The following is a 12,207-nucleotide window of genomic DNA, read 5'->3' on the forward strand; positions in this document are numbered from 1 at the left end:
AGAAGCAGACGGCCACATCTTTCTCCTGTGAACTGGCTGGTGGGCTTAAATCACTGACCTTTTGGTTAGTCCAGCACTGTGCCACCAGGTCTCCTTCCAGTAATTACTAAGTCCTCTCAATTCTAGTTTTTTATCATCTCTTACATCCATCCCCTTGTCCCCATCCTTCTTGTCACTGACACTGCTCAGGTCTCATCTTGAAGATTCTCTTCAGACCTCTCCCAGCCCTTCTCCCTTCCTCCAGCACTCTTTGTGCATAATACCATGTTAACATGGTATTTACTATATGGAACTATAATTATCTGTTAATTTCTCTGTTTTCCCAAGCACGTTGTAGTGGGCTAAATGGTGGCCCCGCAGGAGACATGCCCATGTCCTAATCTCTGGAATTTGTGAATATGTTGCTTTACATGGAAAAAGAGACTTTGCAGATGTGATTAAGGTAAGTACCTTGAGGTGAGAAGACCTTCCTGAGTGGGCCCTAAGCTCAATGCAAGTGTCCTTACAGAGAGGTAGAGAAGTTTGGAGACAGACATAGAAGTGACAGACACACAGAGGAGAAGCCTATGTGCAGACAGAGGCAGAGACTAGAAGGATGTGGCCACAAGCCCAGGAATGCCAGGGCAGTCACCAGAAGCTGGAAATGGCAAGGAATGAGTTCTTCCTTAGAGTACTTGGAGAGAGTGCAGCCCTGCTGCATTGCAGACTTCTAGCCTCCAGAACTGTATGAAACTAATGCATACATACATACAAACTTACTTGAAGGCAGTTATTATATCTTTTATCTCTATATCCCCATTGCTTCATGCAGTGCATGGCACATAATAAGTTCTCAATCAATGTTTGTTGAATAAATGAGTGATCTGCCCAATTACAAAATCCTCCTAAAGGGTCTTTCTAGCTCTCTTATCTCATTCTTTCCATCTACATATCTCATTCAGATAACCTTCCTAAAACATTGCTCAACTATTATATTATCACAACTCCACTGTAAAGGACAAAGCCCCAAAACCTTGTTCTGACATTCCTGAGTAAATGAATGAACAAATGTTCAGCCACCCTCTCTATGAACACCTGAAGTGTCTTCTCAGGCCACGGTAATATATCTGTCCTCTGAACTCCCAAACACTTGAATGGCATTAAAATTATTTTAAAATGCAGAGTGATGATTGTGAACATGTTTTATCTATGAGCTATAACATCCTGATAAAAGTTCTGTCTTAAACTTCGTAATCTCCAATTGAATTCCTATTGAGTTGGAGTAGTTGTTCAATACTTCTGTAGGCCACAGGGATTGTTTCCAGCCAGTTCTAATTTGTTCTGTGTCATGGATTGAATTATGTCCCCCCCAAAATGTGTGTATCAATTGGGCTGGGCCATGATTCCTGGTATTGTGTGATTTTCCTGTATGTTGTAAATCCTGCATCTATGATGTTAATGAGGGAGGATGGGTGGCAGTTGTCTAGTGAGGCAGGATTGGATTGTGTCTTGAGGCAATCTCTTGAGATATAAAAGATAGAAGCAAGCAGAGAGACAGGGGGACCTCATCCCACCAAGAAGGCAGCACTGGGAGCAGAGCGTGTCCTTCGAACCTTGGGTCCCTGCCCCTGAGAAGCTCCTTGACCAGAAGATGATTAATGGCAAGGAATCTTCCTCCAGAGCCGACAGAGAAAGCCTTCCCCTGGATCTGACACCCTGAATTTGGACTTGTAACCTATCAGACTGTGAGAGAATAAGCTTCTCTTTGTTAAAGCCATCCGCTTGTGGTATTTCTGTTATAGCAGCACTAGATGACTAAAACATTCTGAGACACAGCTAGGCTGAAGAGATGAAGAACATGCATGTATATTTTTCTAAATGAACAAAAGGGAAATGCATGAAAGAAAGAAGATACAGCAGAGTAAGTAACTAAATAAGGGTCTTCAAGCCAGAATGAAGACTATGATTCCAAAGTCTGCATCTGTGAAAAGTTTAATAGAGAACAGAATAGCCTCTGTGTCTGAAGTGCCCAAGACCACTTTTCTCAGGTTCAGTGATTTGCTAGGAGGGTTCCCAGTACTTAGCATAATCATACTCATAACTATGATTTGTTACAGTGGAAAGATACAAAGCAAGATCAACAAAAGGAAAAGCACATGGGGAGAAGTCCAAAGGAAATCAGACACAAGCTTCCAAGAGTCATTTCTCAGTGGAGTCACACAGGACACACTTAATCCTTCCAGCAATGAATTATGACAACACATGTGAAATGTTGTCTACTAAGGAAGCTCACTAGAAGCTCTGCCCAGGGTTTTTACTGGGGGCTGGTCATGTAGGCACCCTCTGCCTAGCACATACCCAAATTCTGGAGTCCCAGAAGGAAAGCAGCTGTTCAGTGTAAACCATATTTTTTTGCATAAACAGATTCTGCACTGTAATTTTTATCAAGAAATGGTGGGACCCTTCCCAAAATACAAGTTTCCAGGTGTGGCCCAAGGGCCAACCTTCCAAACAGACCTTTTTTAAAATTTTTAATTAAAAAACTTTTTTTTTTTAATTTATTGTGCTTTAAGTGAAAGTTTACAGATCAAGTCAGTCTCTCATACAAAAGCCTATACACACCTCGCTATGTACTCCTTGCTGCTCTCCCCCTAATGAGACAGCACACTCCTCCTCTCCATCCTGTATTCCCTGGGTCCATTCAGCCAGCTCCTGCCCCCTTCTGCCTTCTCATCTCACCACCAGACAGGAGCTGCCCACATAGTGTCATGTGTCTATCTAAGCCAAGAAGCTCACTCCTCACCAGTATCATTTTCTGTCTTATAGTCCAGTCCAATCCCCGTCTGAAGAGCTGGCTTCAGGAATGGTTCCAGTCTTGGGCTAACAGAGCGTCTGGGGACCATGACATCCAGTGTCCCTCTAGTGTCAGTCAGACCATTAGGTCTGGTCTTTTTACAAGAATTTGAGGTCTGCATCTCACTGTCCTCCTGCTCCATTCTCTGTTGTGTTCCCTGTCAGGACAGACATTGGTAGTAGCCAGGCACTATCTAGTTCTTCTGGTCTCAGACTGAAGTAGTCTCTGGTTTATGTGGCTCTTTCTGTCTCTTGGGCTCATAATTACCTTGTGTCTTTAGTGTTCTTCATTCTCCTTTACTCCAGGTAGGTTGAGACCAATTGATGCATTTTAGATGGCTGCTCGTTAGCGTTTAAGACTCCAGATGCCATTCTCCAAAGTGAGATGCAGAATGTTTTCTTAATAGATTTTATTATGCCAGTTGACTTAGATGTCCCCTGAAACCATGGTCCCCAAACCCCCACCCCTTCTACGCTCATCTTCAAAGCGTTCAGTTTATTCAGGAAACATCTTTGCTTTTGGTTTAGTCCAGTTGTGCTGACCTCTCCTGCAAACAGGCCTTTTTAAGAATAGCAAGCCCAGGTCTGCTATGTTAACTCTTTTTCTGAACAGTCTGCAAGGCCTATAGTAAATAAATGTGAGACCCTAATTCTAAAACTTTGCTACTTTAGCTATATTCTCTCATTCTTTCTTACTCTCCGTCCTCGTTTTCAACTCTTTCTCCTTTACGCCCCTCCTTTTAAGCTCCATGCTTGAGAGCAATGTCCTCTTGTTTTTCCTCTGCTTCTATGTGCTCTATGTGCAACTGTTCCAGACTGGGCTTTGTCTACATTGTAGCAAAAACAAACAAACCTAAGTTTTAGTCTTCAGGGTGAACGTAGAGAAAGTAGTCTTTTCACTGATTTACATTCTACACCACTGAAACCAACCTGATATGGTCTAAAATTTATTTGCTTGGTAGGAACAGATCAAATTGACATTTCTGCGGGTAAAAAATGATTGAATAACAGAAACTTCATATGGTTCAACACGGTCCATCCAAGTTCATCGGAGTTTTACATTGGGCCTTCGAGCTAGTATAAATGGGTTCCCTGTTTCATCCTCTGTGTCTTTTATTTCCTTGGAGACACAATGAGGGAGGATTACTGGCCAAGGGGTAGAACATGGCCCTTCCTGATTTTCCTGCTTAGTATCATTTGAATCTCACGTTCATATAATCTTGTAAGAAGTATTATCATAGAGCAAAGACAGTGCTAGGCCAAGAGTGAGTCAAGAGACTAGATTCTATTCCTGGCTTTCTTATTACCTGGCTGAAAAAAGTTAGATGAGTCACAACTTCTCTGAGCCTCTTCTTTCATTTGCAAAATAAAGAGGTTGAATAAAGACTAAGCTGTGTCTGATGTCTTTTCCAGTTCTAATAGTTTGGAATTCCTTTTTTATAGGATCTGAAACTAGAAAATAAGTATTATATTTACATATGCATTGGTGTCTTTTACAGAAAGGCACATCAGCCAAACAAATAGATACCTAAAGTTAGAGGGAAAAACCTGCTTTATTAGCTGAAATTGGTGGTTTGGTCAAGGGAGACACAAACTTTTAGACTTTATATTACCAAAAAATATGATTTACCAATCCCTAAAATGTCTTTCTCTATGAAATTTAACAAGAAGAAAATGCATTTTAGTTGTTTTTCTTAAGTTCTTTTTCTTCTTTTATAAATTGTATGAAAGTTTTTAGATGATTATGAATACTAATCATTTCTTCACAAATATATGGACTTCAAATCATGAGACTCTGTAAAAAACAAAAGGTTTTAAATGCTTCAGCTCCCTGCTACCCAATTATAACATTGCTAAAATTAGTCAGATTTTGGGTTGTCCTCATCTGCACAATGATGATAATCTCTAACTTGGACTTTCTAATATATGCATTGTTATGAAATCGTCTGTAGTCCAAGATTGCTTAGAAAAGGCAAAAATAACCTTAATTCTTGCACATCTGAACAACAGTATATAGTCTAAAAAGAATAAAAGGCTCATTGTATAACTCAGTAGAATAGTGAATGTTTCCAAAGCCTCCTTGGATTACCCAGCTCTAAAAACATTCTAGGTTACTCAAGCATATTTTTCTAAAAACTATAACCCACAGTAAAACTTTCATGGGCAATTCTGGTACAGGCCACACCAGAAGGAAAGTAGGAAACATATTTAAGAATTAGAAGGCTATCGGTCACATGATTAGATCAAATGATTAGACCTTTTGGTTATATTCAATTTTCTTAATCACCTTAATCACTTAATTTAATACAGGTACTCCTTGTAGCAAAAACTCTAAAAGTTCTAAACTAAATCTCTGAAAATGAGCCTTGGTCAACTTTCTGCCTCTCTTACTTATCTTATTCTTTCCATCTACAGATCTCATTCAGATAAAAAATAAATAAATTTTATAACCTTCCTAAAACATTGCTCAAATATTATATTATCATAACTCCACTAATACATTGTAAAGGATAAAGCCCCAAAACCTTGTTCTGACATCCCTGGTGGCATAGTGGCTAAGAGCTCAACTGCTAATTGTAAGGTCGACAGTTCAAATCTACCAGCCGTTCCTTGGAAACCCTATTAGGCAGTTCTATTCTCTCTCAGAACCATTAAATAAAACTACTCTCTTTTCCAGACTCAGTCAATAAATATATTAATCTCCGTTCTGAGGGAGCCCTGGTTGTGCAGTGACTAAGAGCTCTCTGCTAACCAAAAGATCAGTGGTTTGAAGCCACCAGCGGCTCCACTGGAGGAAGTTGTGGCAGTCTGTTTTCGTTAAGGTTACAGCCTTGGGAACCCTATGGAACAGTTCTACTCTGTCCCATACGGTCAGAATTGATTCAACAGCAATAGGTTTTGTTTGGTATCTTATGGCATATCCAAATTTTCATCAAATAAATATGTTAATTTGCTTCCTTTCTGTCTTCAAAGCATCAGCAACAAGTAGATTGAAACTGAGGTATACCATATGACCATGGAAACTTAAGGTTAGGCTATAGTACACATTAGTATCTCAAACAGTTTTAAAAATAACTTACATTATTAAAGATAAAATAGACATCTAGTCAGGTATGACGTCAACGTTATAAGATATCCTAATGTTTCTGGAAAGAACGTGTTTGGGAAGCCTCCTTTTCTGTTTTCTTTCTCCCAGGTATGTTAGAATAATTAAGCAGAAGTGCTGCCTTTATACTTCTTTTAAACTGCCATTCTCTTCCCTTTTTTTCTCTGTATCTGATATCTCATAGGTAGAGATCTATCAGATGTGTTTAAAAATTGGATCCCAGCAAAGAAAAGGTCTTTAATAACAGCTTTGAACATTTAGTAGCCTGACATTTCCTATTCTTTCAAATGTCCTACTTTTTTAGAGTATATCTTTCAGTTAAGGGGCTTTAAAATTCATTGTTGGCGAAGAATATTGAATATACCATGGACTGCCAAAATAACGAACAAATCTTTCTTGGAAGAAGTGCAACCAGAATGCTCCTTAGAAGCAAGGATGGCGAGACTGCATCTTACATACTTTGGACGTGTTGTCAGGAGGGATCAGTCCCTGCAGAAGGTCATCATGCTTGGTAAAGTACAGGGTCAGCAGAAAAGAGGAAGACTCTCAATGAGATGGATTGACACTGTGGCTGCAACAGTGGGCTCAAGCATAACAACAACTTTAAGGATGGTGCAGATTTGGACAGTGTTTCATTCTGTGGTACATGGGGTCACTATGGGTCGGAACTGACTTGACAGCACCTAGCAACAGCAATATGTTTGTAGGCTCCCGGGATTAGGGGAGGATAGCTTTCTGTTCACCAAAAAAGGCATAATTTTTTATTTGACAATTGAAAGAATTATTTCAGAGTTTCCAGGGTATAGAAAGTGAGGGTAAAAATGGTATGAGATGAAGCTGGGGAGGTGGACAAAGACCACACTACACAGAATATCGCAAGCTGTGTCAAAAGTTTTGCTCTTTATCCTAAGAACACTGGGAATCCGTAGAAGAGGTAATTGATTAGATTTGGTATTTTCAAAGATCTCTCTGACTGCTGAGTAGAAAAGGACAGATGTTCAGGAAAATGATGATGGTAGCAACAACACACATTCAGATTACTAAGATTATGTCTCACATTGATCATGTGATTCGGTAACTTTTGTTGATTAAGAACATTTGTGAGGGAAGAAGATTAGGAAATGAGGTAATGCCATGGCACCGTTCAAATTTTAAGGATTTTGACTTTTACTGTAAGAGAAATGGGGAATTATTTGAAAATTTTGAGAAGAGGTGTGACATGGTCTAACTTTAGCATTAAAGCTGGCTCCTATTTTGAAAATAGATCATAAAAGGTGGCGGGGGGGGAGGTGGGGGAGCAGTAAAGAGACTATGGCAATAATCCAGAAGAGATAATGACTATGGTTTACACCAGGGTGGTAGCAGTGAACATGGTGAGAACTGGTTTAGTTCCTGCTATATTTTGAAGGATTTTATGATGAATGTGAGAAAAAGACAGGTGTCAAGAATAAGTTGAAGATTTTGGGCCTGAGTAACTTGAAGGAGAGTTGAGATCAATGCAAAGTAGGAGACTTTGAATTTAGGGGTGAGGGAGATGGGGAGTTTGGTTAAAAACATGATAGAGAATATCATTTGTCCTTCAAATGGAGATGTCAAGTTAAGTTGCTAAATATATGAGTTTGGAGTTCAGAGGAAAGGTCTGGAGATATAAATTTGCAAGTCATTGGCATAGAAATACTATTTAAAGCTAAAAGGTTGCATGAGATCACTGAGAGAGAGTATAGATTAGAAGAGCTACAAGGACTGTGTAGTGAGGCACTCAAGTATTAAGAGAAGAGAGAGAAGATTAAGAATCAGCAGAGAAATTCAGATGGAGCATCTAGTGAGGTAAGAGGAAAACCAGAAAGAATAGGGTATCCTGGCAGCCCTAATTTTTCCTTTCCTAACACCTACTCATGTTTCAAATCTCAGGCAAATGATATTTTAATTCCCTGGACTTGGTTAGGTATATCTTCTACATGCCTCCAACAGCATCCTGCCCTGGCTTTACTGTCTTAGCACTTATAATACTGTATTTATTATAGCTTGTACTTATTTGCCTCCTCCTCAAGCGTCTTAAGAGAGATCAATTTTACCTTGCTCACAGAATATCCCCAACAACTAGCATAGTGCTTGGCATGTATAACTCCTGAATACAAGTTGGTTCAATTGAATGGGGTGAAATTCATGAAGTGGGTACACACGATACTAGTGTGATATGAACACTCTACTACAATTATATAAACCAGTAGTACCACAGACACATTTATTTTATTATGTTTATTTTTCTATGTAACCATTTCATTCTTTCACACTGGAATTTTCCGGCATTAACTAGTTGATGTGTTTCATGGTTCTGATTTAGGTAAAAAAAAAAAAAAAAATGGAAATTAATGTATACATGTGTACCTATGAAGCATACATGCCAAGCATGAATTTTACATGTTATCTCACATGAAGCATTTAACCTTCTTCAAATAAATGGGGAGAAAAGTATAATTACCTTCATTTTACAAGAGGAAACCAAAGTTTAGAAATGTTAAATAACTAACATTTACTATTGGTAAGAGCCAGAATGTAAGTGTCTATAAAGTCATACATATATACATATACAAACACATGCATACATATATATAAAACACTACTTAAGTAAAGTAAAATAAATGGCTACTTTCAAAATACAATTGTGTTACTCACCGGAAAGTACAGGAGCAGAGATCCAAAAAGGATTGTTTCCAACAGGATAAGGCCCGATGCCCTGATGCTCTAAAAAACAAAATGAAAATGTCACTGTTAACTTAGATTTTTAAGCATGGGAAAATTTATGCTATTGTGACACTACCCCCACAAATAGAATGGCATTCTTTGGGAAAAATAAATTTAAAAAACTGGATAAATTTCAGGCTGTGTACCTAACTGAGAAGCCTTGGTGGCGCAGTGGTTAAGAGCTCAGATGCTAACCAAAGGTTGGCAGTTCGAATCCACCAGCCACTCCTTGGAAACCCTATGAGGCAGTTCTATCCTATCCTATAGTCGGAATTGACTTCACGGCAACGGGTTTTGGTACCTCACTGAAACATGCAAAAACACTGAAAATAAAGGTGGTGGTAGACTTGATGGTATTGCCAGTGGCTTCGTGGAATTAAGTTTTCTAAAATTTGAATCACTGAGCAGTCTGTGCAGCTGAGAACATTATCTAGAAGACCTTTTCAATCCAAGAAATTCACAGATACAGAAGATCTCACCTGTGCTTTCGAAACAGCCAAAAGTGATTTTGAATGATATCCCTAAACCATACAACCTAAAACAAGAATATGGGGAAGGTCTTGGCTTCTCAGTGGTTCATCTACCATTGTACCAACATACAGTCCCAAATGTTCACTAACAGAGCTCCATTATGGGAACGGCATAAATCCAATCATATAAGAGAGGTACCTCATCTGGAGAACATGCTTAAATGTTACTCTGAACTCAATATTCAAAAGAATAAGTTGATTTTCAAGTAAATTCCTGAATATTTAAAGTTTATCAAGCATAAATATACCTAGTAACTTTCATTGACTCTGGATAGCAATACCTCCCCATAGCAAAATGCTTACAGTTGAGGTAACAAATAGAAAGGTCATAAAGTCAATCTTCTCACAATAAATTTTGCTCAGATGAATTGAACCATCAATATACAGTGAATATATTGATTAAAAATAAAACCACAAAAACAGGCCATAATGGGGTCCCTGTGTTTTCATTAAATGCAACATAAAATGTATACACAAATTACGCCAAGTACAAATATAGTACGTTATTTAGCAGGAAAATAATTTGAAACAGTAGCAATTAAATTTACAATAAAAAGACAAGCCACAAGAGTTCACTACATAAAAAGAAGTATCAGATAACTGGATAGACACAGAGAGAAAATTCTAATTTCCCTTCCCAAAAACCCTGGTAGGACATTGTTAGACACATAGGAATGCCTTGTGTAAGCTCTTAAAAGGACTCAGGGCTTGCATTAATCTAAGAATTTGGGAATGGAGAAACACGTTTAGTTGGTGAACAAACTTAATTATTTAGGTGGCTTCTCACCATTGATCATTATTTTAGCTAACAGATGTTTTCAGTGAAAAGAAAATTTCTATCAGCAAGCCTTTAAGTGGACTTTGACTGATAGAATTTCCAAAAGGGCAAATTATACTGAAAGATTTTATATATGATTTCTAACTAAAAATGTAATATTTATTAAGTGATTATTTTAACATATTTTTAATTTATATTAACTAAATGCATTTATATTGTTTAAAAAAAATCACACAAAAACATAAAGCAAGGCTTCCCTTGCCTGCTACTGCCTATCCCTAGTCGTTTCCCAGAGGCAATAGCTGTTATCAGTTTAGGGGTACAGTGCTGTCGTTTCCACCTTTTAGCTATGGTGAATAATGCTGCAATGAACACTGGTGTTCGTCCAGGTTAAAGATCATTCATTTAGGCCTTATTTGCAGTTTTTTATACATGCATACACAAAAATGTACATATATACCTATATAATATAGACAATCTAGTTGAGTTTGGCTGTGATTTTCCACACCATTAGGATTTCTCTGTAACTTAACATGTCTTAAAGATACTTCCATATCAGTACACAAAGAAGTTCTCCATTCTTTGTAACTAATGCATGTTGTTGTGTGCTATGGAGTCAATTCCAACTCACAGTGGCCCTGTATGACCGAGTAGAATGCAATAGGTTTTCTACAGTTTATTTTTTAAACTTTCCAAAAAATGACATTCAGTTAGAATGTGAGAGTCCAAAATATTATACAAGACTGCCTGTAAAGTAATCCATGCAACACCAATAAAAAAGGGCCAGGGGAGGAAGCTCCATGGCTTAGTGAAAAAGACAGACTCAGCAGTTAAGCCCATCTCAGTCTGAGTTATGAAACAACCACTTTGAGTTAGGAGACCTTGAGTTCCAATGGCTCCACCCATAAAATGGGAATCCTAATTCTTACCTTATTAAACGTGACATGTTTAATAAAATATGATGTATACAAAATGGCTAGCATCATGCCTGCCACTTAATAGGTATGTACCTATTCTTCAAGGTATCACAAGAATGATGGATTTGAAAATTAAAAAGGTATAGCGAACAGTCAAAAGTTTTTTCTCGTTGTTATTGTTTAGGTCCAACATAAACCCAGAGGAGCCAAATACCTTGGGAGCAGGGAAACACAGTTCTTACTTAAGGTTGTGGTCATGCTGTGATTTGGTGGCCCCTTCTCCCATCCTGCAATATTTTCTTTAATTTTTTTTTAATTTTATTGTGGTAAAATATATATAACTAAACATTGGCCATTTTAACCATTTTTACATGTACTATTCAGTGATTTTAATTACATCCAACATCTTGTACAACCCATCACCATTATTCATTACCTAAGTTTTTTTTTTTTTTATCACTCTTAACAGAAACTCAGTATACCCCCTAAACAATAATGCCCCATTTGCCCTCTTACCAGGCCCTGGTAACCACTAATAAACTTTGTTCTTTGTGCATTTTCCTAATCTAGATATTTCATGTAAGTGGGATCATGCAATATTTGCCCTTTTGTGTCTAACTTATTTTACTTAGCATGTTTTCAAGTTCATCAGTGTGGTAGTATGTATCAGAACATTTCTCTATATGGCTGAACAATATTCCATTACATGGGTATAACATATTTCATTTACCCATTTATCTGTTCATAGACACCTCAGTTGTTTCTACCTGTTGGCTGTGGTGAATAATGCTACAGTGAACACGGGTGTACAAGTACCTGTTTGAGTCCCTGCTTTCAATTCTTTTGGGTATATACCTAGAAATGGAATTGCTGGGTCACATGGTAATTTTATGTTTAACTTTTTGAGGAATCGCCAAACTGTCTTCCACAGTGACTTACCATTTTGTAATCCTACCAACAATAGATAAGGGCTCCAATTTCTCCACCTTTAGTGGGGGTGAAGTGGTATGCCATTGTCATTGTGGTTTTGATCTTCGTTTCCGCTAATGACTAATGATGGTGAGCATGTTTTCTTGTGCTTATTGACCATTTGTAGTGCTTATTAGGCATTTGCATATCTTTTTAGATGTAACATCTATTCTAGTCCTTCACCCACTTTTTGATTGGGTTGTTCTTCTTTTTGTTGTTGAGCTGTAGGAGATCTTTATATATTTGGGATATTAAACCCTTATCAGATACATGGGTCCCAAATATATTTCTCATTCTGAGTTCTTCACTTGGTTGATAAAGTTCTTCGAT

At 37.9% G+C, this 12,207-nt stretch overlaps 1 protein-coding gene across 1 annotated transcript in view; it reads right to left on the bottom strand.

Annotated features, from left to right (window-relative positions):
- Nucleotides 1–12,207, bottom strand: part of GPR158 (G protein-coupled receptor 158) — a 567,445-nt gene that overhangs the window by 165,461 nt on the left and 389,777 nt on the right. Inside the window, exon 5 of the mRNA XM_049881810.1 lies at nucleotides 8,615–8,683. Within this exon, the coding sequence (XP_049737767.1) occupies nucleotides 8,615–8,683 (69 nt within the window). The remainder of the gene's footprint in view (nucleotides 1–8,614; nucleotides 8,684–12,207) is intronic.

The sequence above is a fragment of the Elephas maximus genome, chromosome 4, assembly GCF_024166365.1.
Source record: "Elephas maximus indicus isolate mEleMax1 chromosome 4, mEleMax1 primary haplotype, whole genome shotgun sequence".
In the NCBI taxonomy this organism is placed as follows: Eukaryota; Metazoa; Chordata; class Mammalia; order Proboscidea; family Elephantidae; genus Elephas; species Elephas maximus.